The 24,773-nt window shown below is 32.8% G+C and overlaps 1 protein-coding gene across 1 annotated transcript; it reads left to right on the top strand.

Moving 5' to 3' along the window:
* The first annotated feature begins 243 nt into the window (after positions 1 to 243).
* LOC139905542 (uncharacterized) lies at positions 244 to 1,421 on the top strand. The gene is made up of 2 exons (XM_071888950.1): positions 244 to 377; positions 989 to 1,421. Exons 1-2 carry the CDS (start codon positions 244 to 246, stop codon positions 1,419 to 1,421), a joined length of 567 nt encoding a protein of 188 aa, XP_071745051.1.
* Positions 1,422 to 24,773: the final 23,352 nt, after the last annotated feature.

Below are 24,773 nucleotides of genomic sequence, written 5' to 3'. Positions count from 1 at the left end.
CAAAGTCACTTGAAGTGGCACTACAACGTTCAGATGCAACAGAGTGGAAGAAGGATAGAATGGAGGAACTTACGTCCTGGAAGAAAAATGATATTTGGGATTTGGTAGAAAGTCCTGATAATGAAAGTGTCATAAAAACAAAATGGGTATTTAAATTGAAGATAGATGAAGAAAATATGCCTGCAAGATTCAAAGCACGGCTAGTGGCAAGAGGTTATTCTCAAAGATATGGAGAAGATTATAATGAAACACTTCAGCCCCATAATTAGGTTTGAAACTGTGCAATTGCTCTTACCAATAACTGCTGGAGAAGGAATTCAATTACATCAGCTTGATGTTAAAACTGCCGTTCTTAATGGTGAAATAAATAAAGACGTGTATGTTGAACAACCTCACAGATTGAGGGAACCTCTAAATGAAAAATTGGTCTGTAAATTGAAGAAAAGTTTGTATGGATTAAAGCAAGCTCCTAGATTTTCGAATTTTACATTAGTTCAACATTTAAAACAAATCGGTTTTTTTAGCAGACAAAAGAAAATCCATGTCTGTTTGCTTACAATGAAAAGTATTTGTTGCGGTGTATGCGGATGATATTTTACTCATTAGTTCTGAAGACAAATTAATTGATATAAAGAAGAAGATGAACTCTAAGTTTGTGACTTCCCAAGGCAGGTTAAATTCCACCACTGCGGCTTCCTTGAGCATGAAGCACCTCTTCTAATAAGCTATCATACACCCCGGCCCACGGGTTGTGCAGGTCTGACTACTGTGCAATATTTTCTTGGAATAAACATATTACAAGATATGAAAAATGGATATATATGGATTGGCCAGTCAACATTTTGTCTTAGCATATTAGAAAGAACTGGATTTGAGGGTAGAAAAACAGTAGACACCCCTGTAGCTTTAGAAACAAATTTGACCTGAAAAAATCTGGTGAATATAAATAAATTGTTGATGCTCTTATCTACTAATCTACTTGAACAAGATCAGATTTAGCATTTGAAGTTGGAGCTCTTGTCCGTTATGGTGACGCTTCTGGATCCGAACATTGGGTTGCTCTGAAAAGAATCCTTCGTTACTTGAAGAACACAAGGAATCTTGGTCTTTATTATCGTAAAAGTGATAAAGGAGAGCTCATAGGATTTTCAGATTCTGATTGGGCTGGAGATCATGATGATAGGAAGTCAACAAGTAGTTATATTTTCCTATACAATGAAAGTCCTATATCTTGGAATAGTCAAAAACAAAAGTCGGTTGCGTTATCGACTGTAAAAGCCAAATATATGGTTCTTTCTGCTGCATCACAAGAATGCATTTGGATTATAAATTTATTGTGCAATATTGAAAGACCTTGTGATAGCGCTACAGTGATTTTTGAAGATAATCAGTCGACCATAAGCTTGACTAATAACCCCTAATATCATGGTAGAGCCAAGCATATTGATATAAGATATAATTTCACCAGAGAACTAGTGGAGGCAAACAAGATTACACTCGTCTACTGTCGGAGTGAAGATATGGTGGCTGATATGCTAACAAAAGGACTGTCTAAAGTTAAATTTGTTAAATTGTTAAAGCTTGTAGGAATTATTAATTTGAATGATCTGCATTGAAGTTGTGGTTTTAGTATTATTATTATGTCAATACTGATCTGTGTATATATGATTGGAGTTTTATATTGTAGTTTTCCTTATATATTATCTGTTCCTGATTATATTAATTCTCTTGTTGCTACCTGCGTAGCACGTATGTACATATGTATATAATAACTATTTTGTCTTAGTTGATTAAAGGAAGCCTCAGTACGAACAATTATTCTCCCGATATCTCTTTATATTATTACAATCCAACAGTTTTGTCCCTCAGTCATTCCTACAGAAGGAAATATTCATTATATACAAATCATATACAGGGTTGATCTTATCTAGTACAACACTTAGTTGAAATTTTAATAAAAACCAAATTTATTCGTCGATTGTTCTCAAACTTGATGAAAGATGGGTAACCCCAGATTCCTAATTTAAAGTTTAGACTCAATTAAAAACAAAACAAAGGAGAACGAGTAAAATAAAACAACAAAAGAGTGAAATTTTGAACTTTTTCTCACTTAGGGTGTTCCCCATCGCCATATCCAAGGAGCTCGGGTGAGTTTCAGTAAGACGTGTCTTCGTAAAAAAAAGACGTGTTCGGCGTTGTGGTCAGCACAGGCAAATTCTGCCCTCCCATTTTTTTAGAAAAAGAAGGAGCAGCTCAATGCAGATGCTTATATCGGACTTCTGGATAAGAAAGTACTACCTTGGGAAGAGGGTGTGTGCTACTCCCCACAGAAGTGTCACGTCTCTAGAGGCTTCCATCAAGAAGATGTCGAACAATCTCAAGTCTGACTACATATGTAGTTAAGGCCTACAAGGGATTTAGGCCTCGTATTGATGGAAGTATTAGACATGAGGGCTCCAATATTGAATAAAAGTTTACCAAGCAATATTTTTATGTGATTTTGTTAAATCAATGTCCTAAAAAAACACCTTGTTTAATTTTTAGTCTTGAAAAATTGAAAATAATAAAATGTGTACCACAAGATAACATCAACCCTGTAAATGGACAAATCACTCAGGAGATAAGATTATTTTGAACTCAATGTGCAAAGGTACGATACTTAGTCACTTCTAAAGAAGGAAATTTATATTATGTACATAGGCTTCAAATACCCTTTCTAGGTCAAATGGAGTAATTATAATACTTTAATGGTGAATTATAGTTAATCAGTGCAACTCCATCTAACTAATTAAAGGAACATATTGAAAAAAGTTAAATTTTAAAAGATTTTTGAAACTTACATATAATTTTGTTGACTTATATAATTTATTTACATAAATATGAGTTTCATAGCACATTAATACACTCTAATGATTTAATGCTGGGAGTCAAAAGACTTCTTTCTTATCATCATTATCAAAATAAGTGTCCATTAAAAAATTATGTTTATAGATGACTTTTTGGGAAGAAGAAAAAAAAATCAAATTTATTGATATTGTATCCTTCCCATTCCATTATACTGTAATAATACAATGCTGCTACTCAATGTAAGTCACTTCACATTTTGCCATTTGATAAATGAGAAAAAATCTTTAATACACTTAAAGGGACGAAGCGTGTATCAATACATTTATACATTAGACTGCTTCAGAATTAACTTCGAAACGAATTTTAAAAAAGAAACAGAAATTCATCATTATTTGAATCAGTGAACGGAAGATTTCCCCCAAGAGTTACACCCTCCAGAAGGCATGTCCTGAGAACGTTCGTTTCATACATATATTATAGTATAAATGTGTCTTTGCACTTTTTTTTTTTTTTTTTGAATTAAAATAGGTCTTCCTTCATTTGAAATTCTTTGTAATACATTTTTTAAACTCCCATTGTAGTAAAGAGGCTTGGCGAACAGAATCATCCCTCAAAGCCTAAAGTTTGTGATACCCAATCAAAGTTAAAACTTCACGTTTTACACTTATTGATTTCTTCGAGATCACGTATCTCTGAAGTGATTGTGAATTTTGATTAAACAACTTAAGCTTTACTCCGGAGCACTTCGAGCATATTGAGGAAAATACTATATTGGAGACAAAAGAATGCTCAAGTACCTCCCATTCCTATTTGACAGAGTTCTTATATAATACTCTCTTATATAGTTTATATACATAAATGTGAGTTTCATAGCACATTATAGCCACTCTAATGATTTAATACTAGGAGGGAAAAGACTTCTTTTCCATCATCATTATCAAAATAGGTGTCCATTCAAAAAATTATGTTTGTAGATCACTTTGATGGTTAATGGAGAGAACTTCTTGTAATTCAAAAGTAAACAATTCGATAAAAATCGTATAATTATTTTTGGAGCAGAAATTGTTTGTGTTTCTTCCATCTAAATCACAGGAGATTCTATGGTGAGCACCGTCCCCCCCAATTACAAATGATTGCACTATCGTTTTGTTAACATATTAATTGATTATTCAGCATCAAATGATTAAAATTTTATTAGGAATTTATTTTGAAATACTTTGACAACACTTGAAAATTTCGACGATTCGAGCATTATTCAGAAGAGATTGATCCATTCTTGAACCATTTTTATTTTGTTTACTTGTTGACAGCTACAGCATTTTCACCCAGAGGCTCAAACCCACAATTTTTATTGTTAATTAAGGTGTAGAACACGAAAATGACCATCAAAATATTCAACCTTGACAGGTTTGGCCTTAAAAGCCTCTTTTAAAAAATCATGTTTTTAGGGTATAACTATGATTCAGTGCCTTATTTCGACATGAAAGAACTATATAGATGAAAATCAAAGAAAATGGTAAATCGATAAAAGCATTACGGCATTTGAAAAAGGATTTATTTATACTTTATCTTGATTATAATTAATAAAAAATGTATATAACCACCAAGAAATCGAGTAAAATTAATGACCTTACTTAGAATCTAATTTTTTAAGCTTTTTTATTTTTCTTCAAGTGCTTTATGTCATAGTTGAAGTTATAAAATAGAGCTTGAATGCCTTGGAGGTTGAATGTTTTAATATTTTACGGCTTAAATAACAGTAATAAATGTAGTGTTCAGCCTGCTGGCGCTCAAAGACCTTCATTTTGTTGCATAGTGGTATTAATGCTTGAACTCAATCCCAATAATTATTATTCTATAAGAAAAGGAATAAGGAAAATACATCAGTTCCATTAAAACTCAAATTTTTATTAAAACGTTAAATTAACAGTACAATCATATTACATAGCCGCCCTCGGGTGATGTTACATCGGGGCATAGGTCTTGTAGCTTTATAAGTTGGCCTATTATTATCTTTATGGCTGCTGCACGCCAGATAGAAGTTCTTCAGGACAGTCAAAATGTGTCCTCTCAAAATAGATATTCTTGAACAAATAACGGTCATTATGGTTTTGTCCGTGGCTGTAGGTTTTTTTTTTTTAAATACTCTAGACACCTTTATAGGTCAGAAATCTTGTATATTACTCTGTCTGTGTTCTTCTTTTACATCAATTATCTATATATTTAAGAGCTATTTGCACCATCGAACGTCCGTCAGGATCCGATGAACGATTTTTTGCTGTAGACAAACCTGTTGCAACTTGCCAAGTGATCAGCCGAGCATATGAGTCAATCAGGTTGTGCACACAGGTGATGATGTCGAGGCTAATTGAGTGTCTCCTGGGAACATCCTAGACGACCCTTCTTTCTTTTAGGCATTTCATAATGTTTTTAGTCATAATATTAAATGACAATCCTATTGAGTTTTGCTATTAGCACTGTGCATCCATCTGCAGACAAGTTGTACTGGAAGTTGAACAGTCCATACAATAATATTTTTCTCTCTTAACTGTTCACATCTACGTAAGCAACAAGTAAGTTCCTCAAGCCCATTCCTGAACAGAATGGGCATACAAAACTTGTAGTACCATGATTTAAAAAATACAGCTCAAAACTAATTGTATTATATTTTAATACAATAATTAGACAGATTTTTTAATCAATATATCCTCCTTCCCAAGCAATAACAGCCTCAACATACCGGTAAACAGGTTAACATCTATTGACGATGTAGGCTGTCTCTACGGCAGTGACCAACGCTGTCGTGATAGCAGCTTGGAACGAATCCAAATTTGCCTGAGAGGTGCGGCAGACATTCTTCTCCCAGAGGTTCTTAAATACAAAGTCCAGGGGCTTTAGACCAGTTCTGTAAGAGGGCTTCATGGAAGAAGGACCGTAGTCACCTATATTATTGCTGTATAAATTTTGGTTGTTTGTGGCTGTCTGTTGTGGTTTGATGGACATTTCATGTTTTAAGCAGTCTTGATTGAGATGCTAACAGTAATTGCATCCTTCTTGGCATTGCCACTGAAGTCTTTTGACACGGGGTATGATTTTTGTTGTTGCTCCATCATTTTTTCACTTAGACAGATGAGATTTAAACAGAACTTGTTAGTTTTTTGTATCAAATGTCCTTTGGTTGCATAATAAAGCTATTTACTTAAAAATAGGGGTTAAATCGTAACAAAATGCTATAGAAAGTTTATGGTTTCCCACTCTATACAGCGTTTCACAAAAAGTAACAACTAATTTAGAAACATAAACCATAGTACGTCATGACGTCCTAATATTGAAAATGTTTATCTCAGAAATATTATTTATCTACAGGATCTTACACTGACCCAATTAAGAATAAAATGCTGTCCTTATTTAAAATTCCATAGGGACTGCAATTTGAAACAGTCTAATATACATACATATATACGGAACGTATACAACATATATATACAATACATATCTGAAACACTGATAAAAGCAATTTTTATTATATTAATATCAACTCCCTTTTCGATATAACATGGAGTATGTATTACTATTAAGTAACGTAGATGGGTCCTTTTGATCTAATAATAGAAAAGAAGACATACATAATAAAAATACATAAATGTATATATTAGATATATACATGTATTAATGTTGTACATATATACTATATATAAATGAGTAGGAATTGCTTACAAAACAAAACTTACTCATGTGTTAAATCTGCAAGTCATTCATTTCAAGAAGATTCAATTAGATAATATATGAAAGTTATTTACTCTTTGTCAGCAATTCGACTGTAAGCAAAAATCAAATTAATGGGTCAAAGGCAAATACATAGAAAGTGTAGGACATTAACAATCAAAGATATATGGTATGTGAACATAAAAACAAGATTAACCTTAACATGAAGTAGCATGCCTAAATTGGGAAAAACCTTAATTGTATGGAATCAAGAAATGCAACTCAAAAGTAATTTAGTAAATACGATATTTACCTACGTTCAAAAAATTTATGGAGAAATACACGGGTAAATTCTTCCCTTCCCGAGGAACCATCATTAATTAATGGAGGTTCTGGTAATAATGTCATTTATGGAAATACCCCCATTGTAAATTGTGAAGTTTAGATAATTTTTAGCATGTTTAGAGTCATCCACACCAAATTACGAAATGGAACTCTGAATTTTGAACCATCTAACCGTAAGTATTCATTTTTTTTTTTTAATCTAATCATAAAATATGATTATATTTTTGCTAAAATTATCAAGAATTATGATACACAACTCATTAAATGTCAAAAACAAGTGCATAAATGGTCACAACAACGGGAGTAGTAGGCTTGGATGGTTCGCAACTAGTTTTTCTTTCATTAATTTCTTCACTTAAAGACTTGTGTATGATCATTAGGTTTTCCAATATTACATAGTCAATAAATATTAATTTTTTATCACTTAAGGATTAGCTATGGTTGATAAGCCCCAAGAAATGGTGTTTAGAAAACTCATAAAAGTCAAAAACAACTGCTTAAATGGTCACAACAACGGGGGTAGTTATATTGGGTGTAGCATTATAATTAGCAATTGTGCATATCCTTCATGACAATAGTATGTTGTTACACAAGCATAAATAACGGGGGAAAATCTTTTTTGATGCCCTTAATAAGGAGTAATATTGCCGGACATTACTACATAATTAGCTTTTGCACTAAATCTTTACGATGGATTTAATTCTAATATTTTTTTATTAGTATATTTATTGTCTAATTTTATGATTCTGACATTTACTTTATTATTAATAATTATTTAGATCTCATCCGTTGAGATATATCTATCATGTGCACAATTATATATAGCAACTTCCACATTAGGAAAAAGGGTGATGATCTTTTTGATTAAACTTCACGTCTGGCTTGTGTTTAGCAACTAAAAGTTATGACATATTTAACTGAATTCATGTCAGAACAAGAAAATATTTTTTGGAGCAATCTATTATTTCAATATTCTGTATTTATAATTTATTGTTAATATTAGTTATATGATTACAATTGTTTAATTTTGTATATTTAACATAAATGTATGATGGTTTATTTTTTATTATGTAGATTATATTTAATTTAAGCCTTCTTTTTAAACTTGGAACTTCAAATATATTTCGAAATATTCTACTTTGTCGTTTTATTAGTTATTATTCTGAGAATATCGTTCATAATGAATTACAAGTTTCATGGAGTGTGACGTTTTTAAATCTACTGTAACGGATAAAAAACGTCTAAGTCAATTATACGTAGTATATCTTCATTAAACATTTTGCTAATAAATACTTTTTTTATACCCTCAAAAATCATAATAAAGCAGGCAGCTGAAAATCACATCAGTATTTTTAATAATAATACCATAAATCTTTCTCCCCCCCCCCTCTCCTTGCACGAGTTTTTCTCTACAGAATTATCAACTTTATTGATGACATAACAATTCTGTGGTCTACTTTCTTAAGTAAGTCCCATGATGGCCGATCCTACTTTTAATATTTCAAACACCTTTTTTTCTCTCACATTCAGTTTATTAGAATATTTGGCCATGGGCGTACCGAGCACCTGAACGACAGACTTGAAAAAGCGCACTCCAATGGCTGGCCTTGCAATGTTCACGAATATGTTATTTTGTATTAAAAACATATTAGTACAGTTTTTCAATGCGTATTGTATGAGTAAATATCTATAAATATTTGATCATAATAGGACAATTAATAAGAATTCAAGAAAAAATAAGCTACAATATATATTAAATATAATTTACATTAATTATAATAATAGATGCACACACCTGAAAAATTAATGTTTATAACTTAAACATTATCAGATTGAAGTTTGGCGACCTTTCTAAATTTGAGCTTTGTTTTCAGATGATTTTTTTTGCCTTCCTATCGGTTGCTGTCATTGAGTTGAGAAACCAAGTTTTTGCCCATCACATTGAAGAGGATTTGAGCAATCTTGCCAAGAATTCTTGCCCATTTTTGACCTTGACCACAAACAGTATCAACTCTTGCTTCGATTGTAGTATCTAAGCTTTTTCTGACTCTTTATGGTAGGTTTCTTTGATAAGAGTAATGTTAGAGTTTAATGATGATTTAAAGCCTAGGCAGTTCAGAGAAATGCTGAGGTATTCTTGCCTTTGGAAGCAGTTATAAATATTTTTTTAATTGGGTACAGGGTTGAAGATGAGATGAACTTTTCTATTGATGTTGTGTGGCTGAGTAATTGAAGTTCAGAGGAGCTCACCACCACAAAGAAAAGAAGTGAATAACTTCCTGTTGATTGTGTTATCAACTAATACGGCCACAACAATAAATACAATTGGATAGAGGGTTTTCATAATTTGAGAATATTTGCTGTAAAGGAATTCTGCGTTTAATTTGGCAACCGTCATAAGTGCTACTACATCCATGTACCATAGTTTCCTCCAATGGACACGATCATAAATAAAAGGACGTTTGGAATTTCTCGCAGCCCAAGAAATTACCTCTAACAAACTCGACTCTTTCCGAGTAACCTCATCGATTATATGATTATATTATGTTCTCTGCTGTTAAGGTGTTGGATCCTTGTTCCAAGAGATTTAACAATAGATGACGGTAGTCTAGTCTCTGCGGTAGCTTCAGTAGACATAGTTCTAAGATACTTGTGACATGGAACTGTAAAGCAATTCAACTTCAAAAATTTGATCATAGAGGGCCTTACTAATTGCCACAGAAGACAAACAAAGAGAAGACAAGGAAAATCTGATTCTATTGGGCTTCTTGAAGAGTACTGTCATCTGTTCTATGATGAAAGACCATATTGAAGAATGAATTGGCTCCAAGTCTGGGGATGCAAGTAGTTTGTTCAATAAGCCCATGATGATTTCATAAGTCTCTTCATTATTCAAGAACTCTTAAATATGCAGCAATGATGATTACTTCAGTGTTACTAATTTGATGGCATTAGTATTTTTGGTCAGACAGTGGGAGACTGAATTAATGCTTACGCGTACCCATGAAAAATTCGAAAGGTAAGGTTTTCTTGAATTTTGAGACTAGCCTAACTATGAAGGCTTAAAAAGTGCCAATTTGGGGATCTAATTAGTAAAAATCCCGACAGTAATGTTTCAAGTAACAACTTATCATAAAGCTCATTAACGGTTAGCACCTCTTTTTTCCAAAATATTTTGAGCTCCAAGGCTCCCGGACGCTCGTTTTCGAGCTGGAGTCGTAGGCCACTAGTGGAGGCTTGGGTAAGTCTAGGAAGAGGCGAAGGAGAAGAGAGGTAGAGCGGAACGTTTGGCCACACTCACGGTACAACATCTTTTTTCAGTCTCCTGAAAAGTTAAATAATTCAATTAACTACATATGTCAATCCTTGAATTAGTTCTATATTTTCATTTTGAAATAACTTGGCCCTTTACCCAAACTTATAAACTTTTTTTGAACTTGTGCCCATAAGACTACCGTAGTTCCAGTTCCCGATATATGTAGTTGACGACCACTTCCCTGTCTTTGGTCTACAGAATGGGTAATATAATCCGATTTTTCGTGAAATGGAGGCGGCACAGTCAGTAATTGTCTATATTTTTTAATTCACATTGAGATCCACTTTCTGTCTTGGAAAAGTCCTCTCTCGTTTGAATTCAAGTTCCAGATTTAGGAGGCATATTAAAACCAGGAAAACTATGGTTCTTATCTTAGGATTCTTGGGGGTGCCTTTATAACCTTGAATGCATCTGTGGGTACAGTACTTCCATCCCATCACCATAAACTTAACAGTGACGATCGGAATCCTGAAGCTATAAATATAGTATCTTTCAGGACTGAATAAAAATACTTATCAATTTTAAAAATAAGCCGTGTCTTGGACCCAGTGCACTTTTTTTATTCATCTGTAGTCCTGATAGCTACAAATGTCCATAATTTGGCATTCTTTAATATGATTGATCCCATTTTTTATGAGGAAGAAGAGCGTGAGAAACAAACGCGGGGTACATAAATTAGAAAGAGAAACTTCACTCCGCCCCACCCTCAGTGTCATTGATGTACATAACAAACAAACAACTCATATCTATGACACTAAGACCATTTATAAGGCTGTATTATTTCTGTAATTCTAGAAACTGCATCCTCTCTTTCGATTCCATTATTACTTGTGAGTCTCTTCTATCATCGATGGATATATAAAACTGAATAATAAACCTATGAATGAATTAAAAAACATACGAATCCCCCATATTGTATCTCTCTCATACACCTCCTCCCCCTTTAAGTTATGTATTCATTACTCCAAAATATGAATTATGGGTAAATCTTTCTCCAAATTTTAAATATAGTTAGGTATTGAATGGCTAATCTCTCCAAGTCCAAGCCGCTTTAACTTGGAAAGGATTGTAGCATTTCATGATCAAAAACAATCTTTTTTTTGTGAATAACGTAACAGGTCATTCAACTTCTGCCGATACTTCAAGTCTTTGCCAAGTAAAAATTTCTTTTAAATTCAATATTTACTTGAATAACAAAAATAAAAGGTTTGAATTAACAATAGGTATCAAAAATCTGTTTTGTTATTGACTATGGACTTTTATGAATTCCAAATCCATCCCTTCTAGTTAATTCAAATAGGAAAGATTTAATTTGTCTTTATAAAGTTCATCTTATTTCTATTAAGAATGAAGGATTAGGAACATCCAATATATATATATATATATTTGATGAGGCTGGGAAGGTACATTTTTATATAATGTTTTCAGCCTTTGTAATCTTGTGCTATAATAGTTTTAGGAAACTATAAAGCAAAGCTCAAATTGTGTGGCGTCTCTCTTATACCATGAAGTGCAGGGTATAAGGGGGCTCTGTGTCTTTTAATTCAACTAGTTAATTGTGGATAGGAAAGTTAGGATATGATGGGAAATACAATGTGATATCCTCATAGAAGAGTGAGTCCCAAAAAGTATGTACAGCAGTATAATTCGAAAAAACTTATATTTTTGGGTTTGGTTGAGCCAGTTGTGTATTACAGCGTTCCAAAAAAAGTAAAAAGAGAAAATTCGATACATTCTTCAGTATCACTACAACCAAGGTGAAAAGACGGAGCAGGCAACCAAAAAAAAGGTACTTTTAGGGACTCAATACAGTATCGAATGCAACAGTAAAGCGGATGTTTAAACGATTCTGTTTTGGCGATATGGATGTCGAAGATGAGGGACATTCTGTTTGGCCAATCAGCGAAAATGTCGATAAAATCATAGAAATCGTCAAGTTTGACCGACAAGTGAGAACTTATTTCAAGGCTCAGGAACTGAAAATTTTATCTAGAAAACCGTTCGGAACCATTTGCATAAGTTTGGTCTTAAGAAGAAGAAGCTCGAGGTGTGGTTGCCAAACGAATTGACACAAAACAACCTTTTGGATCGCATTGATATTTGTGACTCTTTGCTGAAATGTATAAAAATCCATCAATTTTTGAAGGGAATGGTGACTGGTGAAAATGAGTCACATAGGAGAACAACAGCCGAAAGAGATCGTGGTCCAAGCACGATGAAACGGCTCAAACAATCGTCAAGCACATATTAATAGCCAAGAAGGTTATGCTTTGTGTTTAGTGAGATTGGGAAGGAATCATCCAATATGGGCTGCTTCCTTTGGGCAAAACACTTAATTCTGGTTTATATTGTCAAAACTGAGTAGATTGAAGTAGGCGATCGACCAAAAGCGGCCATAATTGACCAATAGATAGGGGGTTGTATTCCATCAAGACTACACCAGGCCACACACATCTTTAACGACGCGCCGTATAGTCCAGACCTGGCACCAAGAGGTCATTATCTTTTCAAGTATTTGCAAAAATTGCAAGAGAGGCTTGTGAAAATGAGCTAGTCAAGTTTTTTTTACCAATAGAGACTAAGACTTCCTCAATCGAAGAATTATGAAATTGCCTTCAAAACGGACAAAGTTATCGAAAAAAAAAAAAAAAGGAGTTATATTAATCGGATAATCCTTTCTCTCTTAATTTTATTGTCAAAATAAAGCAAATAACGCTCAGAACTGTTTGCTTCAGCTATTATTAACAAGAGTCTTAATCAGTCATTCTCCCGCCTTCTCCTCGCACTCTTACATAAATCCCATATCTACGCATAATATATGCCCCGTCGGTAAGAGCACAATCATTAGTTATTATTGTATACCTTGTGATTTGCACTATAAGTTTTTGAAGATATTGATTAATTTATAGTATCTAGGGATAATTTCTTTTTAGATGAAGAAATAAAAGTGTGTAAGACTAATTCTTTAATTAATTTTTCCATTGTTATTTTTGTTGTGATGGCAACAAACACAAATGGTGTAATATTTATCATACAAATTATTATATTTAGTTGTTCTAATAAGAAACCAAGCACTAATTTATTTGTAGTTGTTTATTTGATCTCACAAAAAGTCAAGATGCTGAATGGAAAGTATATAATTTTTTAAAAGGAGGTCTGAAGTGGATTTTTTTTGGTACAAATTTATCAAGCAATCATATTAGTAATATATCAGAATCATTGTCTATCGCGGGAAAATTCGTTGGAGAGGTTCTCCAGTGTACGACTCGAGTTCCACAGTGGACCTCATCTACCAAAACCATAAAAAGAGGTACTTCATCAAGTAACAAAGAGATGCAGCAGTTTTGGAGTGGGAAGCAGTGGAGAAAAATATTATCTCTGTCCATTATGCTCTTTCGGACAATAGTTTCTCAAAGGGGTAGTTACTATATCCGTTAATATGAAGCTCAAAGTGGAACCAAACCCCCTGCACCTTGGCCAGAGAGACATAATTATGGAGAAGCTGCATTAGACAAACCAATTAAGGTGTCCAAAGAATACATAAGATTACTAAAACTCTCACCAATCTGGATCAAAAGAATACTAAGATCCACATGTGGAATCTTGGGCGGTGGTAAATTCTCAGTTACAGATCTCGGCAGGATGTATCTCCTTCTATGAAACCGTGTAAAGACTTTGGAAAAATGTATAACTCGGTCATCCACGCATTTACTGAGTGTCCCCGTCTGGAACTACTTAGACTATTTGTATCTGTAAATATGAAGGGTCTCATAAATACAAAGTTTAGTTATCTATCGACCATTATTCTTTTTGGATTATCCGTGAGAAGGAATTTGCCTCCAAAAATTAAGGCACTGGATTATGTACTTCTAAATTCCAAAGCAAAAATTACCAAAAAACTCACTTTGAGAGAGCCGATCAGAGTAGAAGATTTTAGAGGCATTTTAATAGATGCTACAGCAAGATACGTTACTTTTAATATCAAAATACCAAGAGTTTATGCAAAGTTATGAGACTTTGCCTCTGACTTAGTGAGATTCCTACCCTCTAAATCAGAAAGTCATCTGAAAAATTTAAAACATTTGGTGAATATTTTTAGAAAGTCTCAGTGTCTCTCTGATAAGCTATTACGTTAATTTTTATTATAACTTTTAACACTTTCTTAGTATTTGTGTCCATTCTTTCAATATTTTTGTTAATTCTTTTATCTTTTATTTTACTTCCAATATTGTTAAATGAACAATTTATTTTTTTATAAACTTTTTTGAATTGTGACATGAAAAGAAAAACGGATCTGAATTGGTCTTGTCCTGGAGATCTAATTTTAAACTAAAATGTTTATTTATAGTGCAATTCCTCTAGGTATTTTATTTAATTATAAATTGTAGTAAAAATGTAATAGTTAATAATAAATACAAAAAAAAAAGTTCTCACTGCGTTTTTTGATTATCCAAAGTTTAATGTCACTTAAATTAAATGGATCATATAAATAAATGTCTTCTTTGTTTTGTCAATTTATTTTATGCTCAACTATTGTATTGAAAGTTATTTTAATCTGTAAAAAGTCAGATTTAATAAGCGAATCTTCAAAATGAAATTATCAAAATTCCATTTTTGTAAGAAATAGGCAAATAATTGTTGCCCTTGACTACTTACCATGTTCCCCAAAAAATATTTCGATTCTTAAAAAATACATTAAATTTAGATAATGAAAAATTTAATCAAACTCTTTGTATATATTTAATAAATTTTCTTGTTGTACATGGGCAACAATAAACTACTAGAGAACTCCATTTATGTATTTGTGGTATTGTCATAGATTTTTTACCATTTAAGGGTCACATATTGTTATATTTATGGATATATGTGAAGTGTCCTGTAATCTAACTTGATTCAAAATAATTACTAACCTTAAAACATAATACAATTAAGAAATATAGAAAAAAAAATACCTCTTTAATCCAACAATGAACTAATGCATTTTAATATTATGGGTTGCAGAAATAGTATTTTCTTATTTTTTGTTTTATTTCAATGCTTTATAAGATGTGTTACAATCATCTGATTTAAGCCAAGTATGCCCTGTTCTGTTGATAACTTGTTTCTAACGAGAATCCAACTTTATAATGCCTTTCTCGTAGAAGCTCTTGACCCGATTGCCGAAAAAACTCGGACAACCAATTTTCATAGGCCTTTACTGAAGTCAAACTTGTAGCCTCAAGTGCGTTGGTCATAGACAGAAACAGGTGATAGTCACTTGGTGGCATACCTGGAGTATTGGGTGGATACATAAGAACCTCCCATCCAAGTCTTGGAGCTTCTGGGGCGTTATCAAAAATGTGTGAGGCCTTGCGTTGTCTTGGTGATTTCTTGTTGTTCCTATTCACCAGTACTTCCCTCCTCTGTTCGATCGCCAACTTAAAACGGTCAAGTTGTTCAGAATTGAAGGAAGAATTGATCAGTTTTTTTTTTCTCGAATCACTGTTGTACAACACGAACTGAAAGATTATCTTGTTTTCTTGGTCGTTTTCGACGCGTTTTCCCCTTTCACGTAGTTAAAATGTAAATTATGGCGAATTTCCTCCTTTGAGACCTCCATACTAGACGCAGAACAATTCACAATAGAACCGGACAACTGCAATATTGCTCAAAAAGCGTTTTTGTTATACACTCACACCTTTAAAATGCCTTATCGCATGATCCGAGGTGACTAATAATGTACAAGATTTACTACGTGTTGTTTTTTTTTTTTTTAATTGTCAGGAAATACGTAATTACTGTCTCCCCAACCTAATATTATTTTTCTATAATTGACCCCTTCTAATACCCCAATAGTTTTTATGGTGTCTAGAAGATTCCTCCTGGAATTTTTGCCCGGGGAACTTTCACCCTCATATATATATATATTATAGCATAAAAATGTATTTACACTTATTTTTTGGGGCAAAAAATAGTTCTTCCTTCATTTGAAGTACTTTGTAATACATTTCTTCAACTATCATTAAATTAAAATGCTTGGCGAATACAATCACTCATCAAAGCTTAAAGTTTGTGAGACCTAATCAACCACTTCTCGCTCCAGACTCAGGGATTTTTTCGAGATCACTTCAGTAACTGCAAATCAATGAAGCCATTTAAGCTTTACTCCTTAGCACTTTTAACTCGTGGAGGAATACAGGATATTGGTGAAAAAAATGTCCTCAAGTAGCTCTATTCCTACTGGTCTGAGTTCATATGTTATTACTCTACAATATACTTAGTTAATGAAGATAACTTCTTGTTATTCGACAGCGGGCGATTCGATGAGGATCATATATTAATTTTTAAGACAGAAAGAGGGATTATCTACATCGTTAATTACAAGCATTGGACTTGCAACAGATATTTAAAATACTGCCTAAGCATATATTATCAGCTCTTTACAATAAGTGACAAGGAAGAACGGTGTAGTTCAGGTAAATCCAAAACATCTTTAACTACATCTTGAACAATAAGGTACTCATTTAATCAGATATTTTCAATTTTAAGATGAGATGTTGAACATTAGCTTTATGTTAGTTGCACAACTTTTAATTCAAAAATTGGTAATAATTAGTTTAATAAAGAATTTTTTTGTCTAAAGATAAAAATTAGTTACGGAAATATTTTTTTATTTTGTACATAACTTGAACAACCATAAAATCCTGTTAACTTTCTCCTTTAAAAGTAATCAATTCATTAGCAGGTCCTCTAGTATATGCCTCTCTAATCCAAGAAATTACACGTTATCTTTCAAATGAGTATACACACGATGGAATGGCATATACATAAGTGTATATCTATATACATACAATGTACATTGTAGACAGCCCATATATTGAAATTGATATAAATTTCAATCAATCACCAAATGAAAAAAGAGTGGCACAAAAAAACTGCATCAAAGATCTATAATATTAAAAATGATTATTTTCTACATGATTAGAATCATGTTTCAAACTGAATACATAATGAAAAAAGAAAAAAAATGTGAGTGTATGTTTGTGTGTGTGGGGGGGGTCGGTTTTATATGGCCATAATTTATTTTAAAAATCTAAAAACCCTGAAGAACCATGGTTGTACTCACATTATGGTTATAATATGTTCTACAGTTATAAAGTAATTTAAAGGAGTATGTATCAGTGGCGTCGCGAACCCCTTATGGGGAGAGGGGGTTGAGCCCCCTAAAAGTTTAAGAACCCATAAATAAATAAAAACTTATACCATGTATACAGAGGGTGCAAGCTATATATGGACAAACGTAGGCACTTCAATATATTTTTTTTTGTTAGATAGCTTGTTCAAACATACACTAATTGAAAAAAAATGGAATCTATTGACTAGTTGAAAAATCTTTTCACGGCACAGAAAACCTGTATAAATATAGGTGTTTTTTTGGTGTTATCACATTTAGAAAACTAAATCTTCGAACAGATCATTCTAAAATTTAGCAAGTAGCCGTATAAAATAGCCAAAAGTATCCAAGGTAGTTATAAGCCTGTTTTTCACCAAAATACAAACTTATTTTCCTTCTTTCTTTCTAAATATCCCTCCTTCTTTCTTTCTTCTCCTTCTTCCATTCTCCCTCAGTATCTTTCTACACCCCTCTCTCTGTCTCTTTTTTTTCTGCCTTCATTCTTTGTTTCTATTCACCTTTATTCAAACATACAACACGGAAACTTCTTCTATTAAAATTATCAAACCACCCTATTTATATAATTAATTATATAAGTTGGTCCAAATAAATCGAGAATATCTTTAAAGACTTATAAAGAACGAACTAGATGTGGTAAAGCCATATTTTTATTATAATTTGAATGCTACATTTGATGACATTCAATTATTTATAATGAGATCCACCTCTCTTGATAACCTTGACCACAAACTTCACAGACAAGATATGTATACTTGGAACACGCCTCATGATCAACCCTCCTCAGAGATAGAAATGGCATGGGTTCATCTACAGGACTTTTGGAGCCCAAAAATCTTGGCTCCAAACATTTTGTAGCCAAGACATCCTGCACATTTTGGCCTAGTAAGTCGGTGCACTGTCTTGTTGGAAAGTGTAATTTCTATCTTGGGCTACTTCATCCATACAGGAAATGCAAATCAAAAGCTTCCAGCGCCGTGTAGCCGAGATTATCATGAGAGGTGGATCTCATTATAAATAATTGAATACCAATTTTTGTAAGTTATGAAAATGTATTGAAAAAATTGATTTTGTTCATCATCTACATCTAGAATAAGCCAGGCCCACAATACGGGGTGGAAACTTGAAACGTAGACACTTGAAAACAAAAAATATTGTCTCCCACTCTTTAATTAGAAATTTAAAAATATATATTTCTTTTTTCTGATACATATACAATTTCAAATAGATTTATTATATTCGGTCGCCATTGACCTCATAGATGTCGACAATCCTCTTGCAAAAAGAGTTGCAAGTATTGTAAATAAAGTACATGATTACCCACTCCTCATCGTCAAAGGCCCTCAAGCTTTACCCTATGGTTAATTGATGCTACAGATCTTCCACTCGATGTGCAGCTACAATGAAAAATAGAGGGGCTTTACATCTGGGCAGTATGGTGGGCACATTCTCTTGTCCCAGAAAACAATATAGTTATCTAAGAATGTCAAAGTAATTATTTTATTGCTGAAAGTCGGTATTGCCATCGGGAAATTTACTTGGACCTAGAGGAGTAGGTTGGTACTGAAAACGTCTATATACATTAATTCCATGAGCCTGTAACCTTTTGGGAAGCAAATCAGAGGTGTCCTTGAGGGTATTTACATTAATGGTGTTTTGTCGGAGCCCTAATTCCTTTGTATTGTTGTGGCCTTGTCTCTTCTTAACATTGTAAATGTTTTAACAAGCCATTGTCGTCAACCTGGCTACCTCTGTTGGAGTATAACCTACACGAAGAAGAGTTGATGCCCTAAGTCTTGAATTTCGTTGCGATGATATTTTTCGTTTGAATTAAAAAATTCAAAAAACACCAGGTGATTGACACGTCTTTATTAAAGGAAGTTATGTTATCCACCCTGTATTACGCAACAAAAAAAATTATATCAATAGGAAACAATATTTAATCAATGGAAAATTCTTGTATTCTCCTTTTCATAGAATTGACAACAAGCAGAGAAAATTCAAAATATATAATATTTATGAAAAACTTTATTTTCTGTGTGCAAAAAATGCTTTAAAAGGTCTTCAATATTTCAATATATTAGATCAGACTAGAAGTTTTTTTAGTTTATTCCGAGTGAAAATTAAAGACGTCTCATATAATTTTGTATTTTATGTACATATGTATGTAAATTCAAAGTTTTATTTATGGGATAGTCATATTTAGGATTGTTTCATATGCAAAAGGTATATAATAAAACTGAATGCATATAATTTTGTTTAATAGGTCATTTATTACACATGACCTCATATGTTGGTTCATTTCCATAAGTATATATAGAACTTTTTCAAAAATTGAAATTTTCTTTGTCTTATACAAGGCATTATCTTTCTTAAAAGATTGTACAGGCCCTACTGTCTCAAATGAATCATTTCTTAAGCTTCAATTATGGAGCTATCTGCACGCAGAAAAATCCCCTTAAGAGATCTCTAAAGTACCGAGATGTAACCAGTCTACTCTGGATTTAGTGACCTTGAGAGGCACACTGAAAGCTTCCACAAGGTCTAAATAAAGAACAAAGATGCCAAAATAATTGATTGAGGTAGTTAAAGTCATCATTGAAAGCAGAAGAGGCAGGTGACCGCCAATAGCCTTGCTCGTGAATTCGACAGAAGCTAGACCAACATGCTCCGGTTGATGAAGTAAGACTTAAATTTTTAACGAGTCAGGGTTGAAAGCCCTTTGAATTGAGTTAAAAGTGTGACCCGGTGGAGAATCCTGGTCAACAAGCTTGAAAATCAAGGCTCTTGGCCTTCCCAACAGCCCCTACTATTTCACCCTGGACTTCTGTATTTTGAGGCACCTCAAGGAGAAGTTTCAGGAGTCCGATACACAACAAAGGCCCAACTGGAGGCCACCATCATCACTGCATAAGTCAACCTAGAGCGGAGCTTTATGAAGAACTGCTGTGCAAAGTTCAGCACCAGGCCAGAGCTGGTCATTATATGTGCCTATATTGATTAAGAATGTAAATAAACGCCCCCTTGATTGTATTTATAAAGTTAAATTTTCCAAATTTAATAATATATTTGGAGATATAACATTTTTTTTAATTTCCATAAAGTATTACATTTCCACAAAGGAGCCTGTAATTATAAAAACAAGACTTTTAACTAAAGATCGTTTTAATTCAGTGTATGCACATCACCTAGCGAGTGATCCATTAAAATCTTTTAAAACAAAAGATATAATTTATTAATTAACAATAGAATTTCAACAATATTAATACTATAAATAGATGTATAACTGAGCTCTCTTAATCATTAATGTAACCATCCTTAGCGGAATAGATGGCTTCCTGGTGGCGGCGGAAGGCCTCGCATCCACTGCAGATATAGTTTTCTATCATAGCATCCCAGTGCTGGCAGACAGTGGATTCTAGGGATTGGTGTTTCGATTACCTTCCCCTGGACATGCACCCATAAGGCCCAAAAATCTCAAAATAGACTTCTAAAGACTAATTTAAAAGAGTCTTGTAACGTAAAATATGTGTTTCTTTCATTTGCTGGTCTCAAAAGTGGTCTGTCTACCCTAACAAGGCTATTTCCTCCTACTTTTTTGAAATTCTCTGGATAGTCTGATGTGAAACCACGAGATCACCACTTGTATGGGCCATTATGGACTTGGGGGGGGGGGATTGGCCTGGGTTATTTTCTTTAACTCATCTATCTTCAGTTCGGCCTTTTTGACAGGTCCCTATTTCCTCTATAACGTTTCAGACTTGCTAACGACGTAAACGGTGGGACTGTTTGGAGTGCACAAATGGAAATTCATAGATCCCGTTCAATTGTCATTTTCTTGACGTGTACGTCAGGTAGAGAGCTCAGGTTTATTTATTTTGTAAGTAATTGTTTATACATTAATATATCAAAAATATAAATCAATTTAAATCACTCAACCTTAATTACTTATTGAATTAGTAATTGTTCAGATTTGAATGGACCATCCGGTATTTGATTTTATTTTTAAAGCTGTGTAAAACAAAACTTAAAATGTTTATTATCATGATAAAACAAAATAATACTTTTCAGATTTATAAAAATTGTTTTATTGCCTTTAAACTACAAGAAATATTTGTTACAACACCCTGAACAATACACATTATATCCATACCTATAATAGAAGTAATATCTGAGATTTAATATCCACTTCCTTATATGCACATAGGTACATTGAAATTTAATATAATCAAACATGCAGATACACTTGTCTGCAATAAGAATTAATAAGGGTAATTATTTTATTATAGGAATGATTTTTTTATCTATGTTATGGAGATGACTATAGACTTGTCTGGATTTTTTAGGTCACAACTTACTTTAACATTTTATAAACTATGCTCTGGCAAATAACTAAATATTTACAGGGTTTCCCAGCGAATCGTAAATGCAAAGATTCATTGACTAGGTAAAAATTTCGCTGATTTTGTTTCCTATGATATGAACTCCTAGAGTATTAAAAAGAAAAAATACTCAACAGACCGAGGACAACTAACATTGAAGCCAAAATAAATATTGTCTCCGTGCTTCTTGACCAAGAATGAGTTATGGCTAGTGTTGCATCAGTTCTTATTTAGGACTGAAGGCTGCGGGTTTATCCAGTTCAGTCTCAGCCCAGTCCAGTGCAGTCCTGCATATCACCTGTAAAACATATAAGGTTCGGTCCTTGAAGGCTTAAATCAATTCCTTATTATTTTAATCAGTTCTAGTACTTTCTGTCTGATGGACCAGTCTCAAAGACTGTTGGGAAAGGTCCTATGACTGAACTGGATTGGACAGAATAAATAAAGATTGGGAAACAGTAGTTATGAAGAGACCTCTCGCATTGTTTCCTGCTCCAAGGGTCTTAATAACGATATAAAAAACATGAAAGGCGACAACAAGAGCATTTAGAGTAAGCCTCAAGGCCAAAAAAAAATCAAATGAAAACCTCACGAGACTGCAATACTCTTTACTATTGGATTTGAAGTGCCATTGGGAAGAATCTACCTCCAATATGAATGTGGATCCCCTAAAGACTACCTTGGAGAAGAATTGGGCTGATATGTGGGAGGAATATTTGAAGAAGGCCTACAAGAAAAAACAATATCAACTCCGATATATAACCTATATTAATAAAGCGAAATTTGTCGATTATCTGTCCAAATGTATGTATACATGAAAACAAGTATCCAGATACACTCTATAAAGTGAGCCATGATTTATATCATAAACATATTTTGATATAAGATAATATAAGAAAATGATAATCGAAACAAAGCCCAATAAGGAGCCAAAAGAGTTCTCATCTTCCATCCACAGCTCCTACATTGAAATTCTTAAGTCCATCCCTCCGTAAGTCAACTCTAATTCATCTCAGACTCTAAGATAAATATTTCATGGATAAGAGTCCTGCAGTCTCCTTGATGCATATAACGCATGTTTCATGAATCACTACTCTCTATCACACTCATTTCAATTTCGTGCTGTAGTGTTTATGTATACAATTCTCAATTCCAAGTCTCACTTACAAGTTTTATCACACTTGTATTCGTGTCTTGGATGGAAAACAAGGGGACAGCTATCTTAAACTCTCTTTTTCGATATATTTGCCTGCACATCATACTCTGGTCCACTATGATGTGCATAAATAGTTCTTGGGAACTATTCACTGGTTATGGGATAAAAATGTGACTTCTTAACCTCTGTACACTTATATAGGTATATCTTAATGTCGTTGCAATTCTAAAACTTATTGTGTATTGTTGTCTTCTAAATAACTAAATTGTTTTTCACCATATTATAATGTTACACTAATGAAGATCTAGTATCTCCACACAAATTAATGAATTACAAATAATAAATAAATCTTTTCCAAAAGAGTTACTTAATATAAGTGGTTTCATTTAAGAAAATAGTGAAAATCTAACAAATAATAATACATTTTTCAGAATTGAATATACAAACAATATATAAATTAAAACATAAGATTCCATATTTATATGTTCTCCGTTATATTATTTTTTTCATTTTGTTGATTCTGTCTACTATATTTAAAAAAGAAAATAAATAAAAAAAGATAAATCTGCTGCGACAGGTGCTGAATGTTTCAAGATGTGAAATACTATAAGGTTTTTATTGAGTCTGATTTCTCATTATTCTATGTCCAATCCTAAGACTATTCTGTTCGAGACGGGTTTGCATTTTACCAATTCCGAGTAATCTTGTACCGAGCTAATGAAAAACCGATGTGTATGAAAAACTTATCAATGATTATGATCAATTATCTTTCATTTCCTTAAGAGTAGACTCTGTATAGATGATACATTTGTATAGACAAAGTATAAATGAAAACCTAAATATACTCAATGTATTAGATTCTAAAATTATTAAAAATAACTATTATTAATGTTGAATTAAATTATTTAATCAAGCTAATAAATTTGAACAGAAGGAAATAAACCATTAAATTATTAAGTAATATATATCCATAATAATTGATTGAAAGTGATGAAAAACGAAATAATATCTTCATTGAGAATAGAATAGAAAATTAAAAAAGGTGAAAAGCCAATTTTGCTGCAAAAGATGCAGAATATTTCAAAGTATGAATAATTTCCAAGGTGCTTATTGAGTCCGATTTATCATGCTTCTGATTCCCATTCCTTTTACTATTCTTTGCAATGTGAGTTTTCATTTTACCGACTTCGAGTAGCCATGCACTGACCTAATGAAAAATACAAACTGATGTATAACAAAACATCTCCACTTTAATAAAAAGTTGTACGTAAGGTCAATTGTAACATTGATTTGATATAATTTATACGTGATATATAATATTGATGAGTAGATAGATTGGTATGAAGGGATGTGTAACTTTTTCCTTCCTTGTTCGTCTTCATTCCTCGAGATGTATTAAAATTTCTAGAGATGAATAGTTTGTCTCATATTGGAGAACTCTCATAATATGAAAAGATTCGTCCTCCTTAAGCCTTTTAGCCTTCCTCACGGATAGAGCATTATCCAGTAAATATGACAAGGGTACTATCATGCATAATATATAAAGGGATTTACATATTGTATTTTGTGAACTTAAAAATGAATATTTACAAATAATTAATTAAGTTCTATGTTTATGTACCTAGACAACAATACAAAATACATGCTTCTGGTTTTAAATAAGCTGAAAAATTTGAACAATTTATAAAATGTAAACTCCATGGCCCATGGAACTTTCAATAATTAATATTCCTATCGAAATATCAAATAGGTTATTCGATGATCCCTTGTTATACTGAATTCTTCTTGGGACATTTCATAAATATTGGTTCTTCCCAGTTTACATTAGGTCAAGTTTGAGTCTTTCTTTTG

Source organism: Lepeophtheirus salmonis, chromosome 5, assembly GCF_016086655.4.
Source record: "Lepeophtheirus salmonis chromosome 5, UVic_Lsal_1.4, whole genome shotgun sequence".
NCBI lineage: Eukaryota > Metazoa > Arthropoda > Copepoda > Siphonostomatoida > Caligidae > Lepeophtheirus > Lepeophtheirus salmonis.
This window is presented reverse-complemented; position numbering and strand designations above follow the sequence as displayed.

Coding starts and splice junctions, on each gene's coding strand:
- LOC139905542 (XM_071888950.1), top strand. CDS start 244: ATGAAACACTTCAGCCCCATAATTAGGTTTGAAACTGTGCAATTGCTC. Junction 378..988: donor GGTGAAATAAATAAAGACGT/GTATGTTGAACA, acceptor TACTTGAACAAG/ATCAGATTTAGCATTTGAAG.